This window comes from Populus alba, chromosome 18 (assembly GCF_005239225.2).
Source record: "Populus alba chromosome 18, ASM523922v2, whole genome shotgun sequence".
Lineage (NCBI taxonomy): Eukaryota > Viridiplantae > Streptophyta > Magnoliopsida > Malpighiales > Salicaceae > Populus > Populus alba.
Genome location: NC_133301.1, coordinates 13,505,138 through 13,512,587, shown reverse-complemented (window position 1 = coordinate 13,512,587; position 7,450 = coordinate 13,505,138). Strand labels below are relative to the sequence as shown.

At 34.0% G+C, this 7,450-nt stretch overlaps 1 protein-coding gene across 1 annotated transcript; it reads right to left on the bottom strand.

Moving 5' to 3' along the window:
• On the bottom strand, positions 1-3,909 carry LOC118052024 (uncharacterized). The gene is made up of 8 exons (XM_035062835.1): positions 3,722-3,909; positions 3,242-3,638; positions 2,733-3,117; positions 2,426-2,638; positions 1,752-2,095; positions 1,195-1,644; positions 400-1,130; positions 1-232 (listed from the first exon to the last, which is right to left on the bottom strand). The coding sequence occupies exons 1-8, from the start codon at positions 3,907-3,909 to the stop codon at positions 1-3; spliced, it is 2,940 nt and encodes a 979-aa protein (XP_034918726.1).
• Between the last annotated feature and the right edge of the window lie 3,541 nt (positions 3,910-7,450).

Below are 7,450 nucleotides of genomic sequence, written 5' to 3'. Positions count from 1 at the left end.
CTAATAGGAAATTGTCTCCGTTTGATTGTGAAGGGGGCATTTTTTATCATTAACTGGAAAGACAATTCGTGGAATAAAAACTCGATCTCCAATGTTAGAACCGGTAATAATTTGGGCTTCAATAATTCGCTCGGCAAGCTGTGTAACAATAAGCCTTGTTCCATTGCATAAACCAGCAGAGGGATTAAGGTTCCGAAGTAACATAATCGGTGTGCCAATTTTCAATGAAATACTGTGTTGGGCACACCATTAAAGTCAAGCTGGTTGATAAATTCAATTGGATACAAATAAATCGATGTTGTCAATATCACCAGAAGTTGTTTGGATAGAATCACAACTAAGAAAGTTATATTTATGACCAGGTATAATATCAAGGATAAAATTATTAATCTCAGAAACATTAGGTTCTTCGGTGTAACAATTGCTCTGTCTTTAAAGTAGAATGGGTCAAGATGAGCTCTTTCAATGTCAGGATATATGGCAGAGACAATAGCTGCAATTGGAGAATCAATTACTTCAACCTGAAGCTCACATGGGATTTTGATAAATGCCGCATCATGATCATCCGAAACAGCCAAATCACATATTTGTCCATCACCAATTAAAAGGATCCACTCTGCAAACTGTCTAAGTTCATCCTTTTGGTCTGGGCTTAAACCTTCAGCTGATAGTCGCATATTTTGATTCAAAGTGAGGAATGTGAATGCAGACCATAGCAATGAGCTAGTAAAAGAAGCATTAATTATTTCTTCTTTTGTTCCTCCAGGTATAACAGGAAGAATTTGTCGGAAATCCCCACCTAATAAGACAGACTTGCCACCAAATGGATTGTTAAGTCTAAGAACATCTCGTAGAGACCTGTCCAAAGCTTCAAAACAGAATCTATTATTCATTGGAGCCTCATCCCAAACAATAAGTGATGTCATCTCCAGTAGTCGTGAAAGGTGAGTGTTGTGTTTAATCTCGCATGTTGAACTCTCATTAACTTCTAATGGAATTTTAAATCTAGAATGGGCTGTTCGCCCTCCAGGTAATAGAAGAGAAGCTATTCCAGATGAGGCAACAGCAAGAACAACTGAACCTTCAGATCTAACTCGATTAATAATTGTATGCCATAAAAAAAGTCTTTCCTGTTCCACCATGACCATGAACAAATATGAGCGCTTGTTTCTTTTGTAGTATAGATGTAATAACAGAATCATAGATGTTTCTTTGACATGGATTAAGAAGTGGCATAGCTAATGAATGGTTATTTCTAAGCTCAGCAAGATCATAGTTAAGCTCTTCCCTTAAAAGTTTGTTCCTGACTTCATCCATCAATCGACCATTCGGCATTGGAAGTTTATGATCTTCCAACGATGTCCCGGAAGCATTAAAAAGTTGTTCAAGCTCATACAACACATAGTTCTTAAGTTCGTCATCAGAAAAACGAACGTTCAACATTGAGAAAGAAGATCTCAGATGATATTCAATGTCATCATGCATGGAGTGCCAAAATTGATCGAAAAGACTATTTGGATCAGCAACCTCGCAAAACATAATAATATTAATAAAAAGTTGCCTTAGCTGCGGAGAAGAAGCTGTTGGAATAGCCTCACCAAATGCATCTGACCATTCTTTATCATCTCCTAAGAGTCCCAAAGCCTTGCATGCAAGTTGAAAAGTTGGAAATATTGTACCAGAGATTTTGCCGCAAGTCTTCGAAGTTCTTTGCTCCTTTAACATGATTAAGTAACATTCTGAGAAAATACAAACTCTCCAGCTGCAGGATGGACATACACAATGCGACCAAGGCAAAATCCACGTGATCTAACAATCCATTCTTTTTGCCTAGCATCCCAAACATACTTGTTTGGAAACTGTGAGTAAAATAGATCTCGTGCATCGACATCAACCCTGTTGCGCTCAAACCACTCTGTGAGCATTGTCTTATTAATGCCAGGTCTCCCCAAGAACTGACGATAAGGATTGATTACCTGAAAAAAACACATGGTGTTGTAATGGCAGATGGACTTGAAGTCTTTCAACAGCTGGGCTCCTTGAATGGATTGGGAACTGGAATAACCGCCACACTGCTTCATATGGACAAATGAATCTACAGTTTAGATAAGCTTGTATTTCATCATCAGTATCTTTTTTCAGAACCATTCTGCATCGATCAACTCCTTTGCTAACATACTTAAAAAGATACTTGATGAGTAGAGATTGGCAACAAATTTCAACATTAATGTGTGCATGGTATCGAAGCAAAAGTTCTTTGTTGTACGGGACAACATGACAATTTGACAGGGAAATACCATTTCTAACAATGTGACCCATAGGTTGCATGCGTCGTTTATAGTAAACAAAGCCATTCTCACCAAAGATGGTTGCATCTTTGTTTTTTTTTTTGGAAACTGTTTGGAACATTTATTCTTTTCCATACATTGAGCCTTTGGATTTGCAGCGCCACATGGACCATGCATCATAAATTTTGAAACGATCTCATAGCAAATAGGATCTTGATGCTTGTCAGGTATTTCAGCTGAAATAATAGAGTCAACATCCTCAGGCGAACGGAATTTGAATTCTGGAGCTAGCCAAACTAACAAATGAGTATGTGGCAAACCTCTTTTTTGGAACTCCACAGCGCAAACATCTAAAAAGAGAAAATGCAAGTAAAGAAGTAAAAACGGATGTTTGTAGAAGGATAAAAATAGAAACTTGAAATTTAAGAAATCAAATAGAAATACCAGCAATTGTCCGTCCGAAAGGTTTTCCGGACTTGATGAATGACATCATATCAATTAGCTTGGAATGAAATACCCTTGCTATGATGTCAGGTTTGTCCTCAGGTTGATAGCTCCTTGTTTTTTTAATTTCTCGGCGAATTTCAGGCCAATTAACATTGCAGTAAAATGTGATAAAAAGATCAGGATTCCCATAACACCTACATATGGCCATAGCATCTTGGTAATTATTAACCATATACCGAGGGCTTCCTGTTAAAGATGATGGAAGTATAATTTTCCCTGTAGTTGATCCATCAACATCACCTCTAGTAACAGCATCATGTATTCCCTTGTAATGCTCACTTCTAAGATTTTCTTGGTTTGCACGTATAAAATCCAAACGTTCCTCTTCAACATTAACAAATGCATCAACCAAAAATTGCTGGTACAATCGTCCGCCTTTTATGAGAGTGCTTTTCTTGTTTTTCTCTTTCATGAATGAGATAAGCATAATAGGCTCTCATTGAAACCTTTTGCCTTTTTTTAGGTGGTTGCTGCTCTTGATGAGCTAATGGAATATCAGTGTGAAAACCATCCTCACCATATGGAAAAAGAAGTGGATAATGAAGGGACATAAATTTAGGATGAAGCTTTGAGATCCTCTGAAGTGTTCCAGATAAACTTTCAATAATTATGTCCCGATCAGATCGACAATGACCAATGTCCCCAACAACCAAACCACCAATGTCATTTAAAGAAGGATCATCGTATTGCCTTGAGTCATCATCTCTTTTACCAATTAACCGAAGTTTGAATTCTGGAACCTCGACATCCCCGAACCTTTGTCCAGCATGACGGAACAAACGAACCAATTGATTAGATGAATCAAGCATATTGATTAGACCAACAACAATCTGACTATCCAAGCTTGATTGAAAATTTTCATTGCAGAATGGTTGCAGCCGTTAGAAACCTCATTATCTGTATCGAAAATATAAAGCTGTGCAAACTTGGGGCCTCTATTATCCATGGGAAGAAGAGAACCCATAAGATGGTGGCAATATCCATTGACCTTAAAAACATAAGATCCAGGCCGAGAATTAACAGAATGATCAACCACAGCCCCCATGGACGTGAAAGCGAACATTGAGTTTATAAGCACGAATTTCACGTCGAAACTTCTTGGACGATGAACCATTGTTTGGGTTAAGGAGGTTATCAAGATAGTTAGGTGTTTCTTGTGGAGCAGGAAGCACAACCTTTCCATTATTACAACAAAGTGTAAAGCATGGGTTTTGTTTTGGCTGAACGGGCCAAGCGTTCTTGCAACCAAAAAAGAGCGTTGCAATGGTTACACTTGTATGTTTTTATCCCCAAAATCAATGTATTCAATTAAATAACCTGTAAAAAAATAAAGTTGAGAGAGTTGAACGAATGATATAAAATAGGCAATCATAAATACAGGTTAAATGGCTACAAAAGGTACATGATTGGATTACATACGCCTTTTTTTTTTGCTGATATAATGCCTGGCTTATAGTAGATTGATGATTAAGGGTTTGCTCAGAGAATTCTTCAGATTCATCACAGTGAAATGAAGCAAGTGCGGTAGATTGTGGAGGATTGGATAGCCTTGCTGCATTAATTTCATTACTTTCAGTTTGCACTATGTTGCTTGATAAGGAGAAGGTGGTTTGTATATCTATGTGCTGGCGTGAACAAACCAAAGTGCCAACCCCTTGAGTATGTTGTGGAGCAGATGGTGTATTTGAAGAGCTCGGGTTATTGGATAGCAAGATTCTATCAACAGGGGTTTCGTAGTCATTCAAGACAAATTGTGAGTATGGAGAAGATGGCACATACTCATTCGGTTGAACATGTCCGTGAGGACTTGTCATGTTGCTCTAAATAAATTATGAAAATAAAACACCAAGGTAAATGAAAGAAAAACACAAAAAAACCATGATTAGTACATGATCATGGCTAAGTGAAGGAAAACACAGGGATAGAGAAAATGCTAATGGCATGCACTTTCTAAAGAAATCATGTAAACATAGGGATAATTACACTGAAATGTTTGATATATCATAAGACATGATAATAGGGTAGGGTTAGCTAAAAACATAACTCCTTGGTTCAGGAAAGGATGGAGATATAACAATAAAATATTAAGCGATTAAAAAAAGACATTATGTGTTGCTAAACATAGGAATACCATAATCATGATTAAGCATGCAAGGAAATAGAAATGGATAAAGTAAATAAGAGAGAGGCACAAAATAAACCTGAGAAATACCGATGATAAAAAAAAGTAGCCCCTTCAAAAGACCTGAAAAACGAAGTTCAATTTGATTAATATGTGCAAGGATAAAAATAAACAGACATGGGGTATAAGATCTGGAGAATGAGGCATGAAAGAACAAAAAAAAAAAAAAAAGATGAGGCAACATATCTAGGTAAAAAGAAATCAGTATCACAACTCCAGCATAATTATCACAATGGTATAAGCTACAAAGAATAAAGGCAATAACTTCTACAATCTATCACAATTCTGGTGAATGCTAAAGAAAAAAACAAAGGAAAGTAACAAAAATCAAAACAAAATCGTATAAGCTGCAAAGAATAAGGGTTATAATCTTTGTAATTTTTTTAATGAGAGTGTCCCGTGTCCCGCAATGTTTTTTTAAAAAAATTCAAACATAGGGTAAGAAATTTTTTATTTTCAAAAACCATACTATAATCCATAGTTTGACATATGCAAACACTGCTAAAAAACCAAGGACTTGTGACCTGCTTTCTTTACATGATCATTAGGCATGTGAAATCTGTACCTAAACATGAAGACGTACACGCCCCTGTATTTTTGCTTCCATATTATAACATCCTTCGACTACTGTTTGTATTAATCCAATCCTGTATGTTATATTTTCGCCATTCTTCACGTAATTAAATACCATCTTGAACTGTATTAAACCATGCTGTTAAGTATACATAATTATGCCACCTATCCAAAAAGTTAATACACTTTAATTTTTTCAAAAGATAAATGAAATTTGAAGTAGACCAAGTGCCAAGAAAACCTAACATAAACAATCACTGTTGATGAAAAGAGCATTTAGAAACGTGATTGTGTTTCTAAAAATTTTTAATTTCATTTATTAAAAATTAATAATTTTTTATGTTTTTTAATCGTTTTGATGTGGTCTTAAAAAATAATTTTTTTAAAAATAAAAAATATTATTTTGATATATTTCACTACAACAAACATTTTAAAAAAACAACAAGAACCATACTCTAAAACATGTCATTTTTCGCTAGCAATGATTTTCTTTTGCATATAATTTTTAACTTGCAAAATATTTTTTTTAATAATGATGGTGATAAGTTGAGATGATAATAATAATAAAGAGGGTGATACTATAATGATGATAATAATAATAATAATAATAATAAAATAATGGTAAAGGGTTAGATAGTGAGATGATAATTATGATGATATGAAAATAATGGTTGAAATAAGTTATTATTTATAAAATATTTTATGAATTATGAGTCAAAAATGTTTTCTAGTAAATGAACTAAATTTGAAGGTTGATGATCAAATATATTTCATTAAACTTTTTTTTTTATAAAATACATTAAAATAATTAAATATATAAAAAATAGTAATAATAATAATATTAATAATAATAACAATATAATGGTGATTAGGGCTAGAGATTTTGAAATGGGATATGCAATATGAAAAGACCATAAAATAAATCCTGTGATTTAAAAAATCAAAGAAAAAGCCACGAAAAATAAAACATAAATTATGTTAGAGCAAAAGATGCATTTATCTATGAAAATAAAGCTTACTTTGGAGGTGGAATTCAATGTCCCGTGATAATAACATAGGATATTAATAAAAAATAATAGCATAGGACATGTTAGATAATAGTATAGGACATTAATAAAAAATAATAGCATAGGACATGTTAAACTGGATTTTATCACGGGAAGTGGAATTCACATGGATCCATGTGAATTCCACTTCCCGTGATCTATTATTTTTTTATGTCCTATCTAAAAAATAATATTATAAGATGCATTATCTATGAAATAAAGCTTATTTTGGAATCGCTAGTAATGATTTGCTTTTGCATATAATTTTTAACTTGTAAAATATTAGACTAAGGCGGGGAGGTCACAAAAGTCGTCATCGTCTTTTCCTTGTTTTTCTCCTCTGGCGACAACTGCGAAGCACAACACATGAGGGTGCGAGACAGAGGTGGCACATCCTCCGAAGCTCACGAAATGTAATAATTAATTTTGTACTACTATAGGAAGCTCTTATAGGCCTCTACCACATCAGTCATTTTCATTTTCATTTCAAACCCTCTGCGTTTGGTTTTACTTGCCATGATTTTCTTACCTTTCCATCAGATCGAAGATCAGAATTCAGATTAGCCAAAGGCAAGGGTACGTATGAACTAAATTTGAAGGTTGATGATCAAAATATATTTCATTAAACTTTTTTTTTATAAAATACATTTAAATAATTAAATATATAAAAATAGAAATAAAAATAAGCACAGACAAAAATATTTTTTAAAAAATACTTTGTAATTAAAGTAACCTTTCCAACATAAAAAATAATAGCATAGGACATTAATTTTATCACGGGAAGTGGAATTCACATGGATCTACCTATAATGTTGTACCTATGTGCATAGTAAAATAAATGTGATGAGACCAAG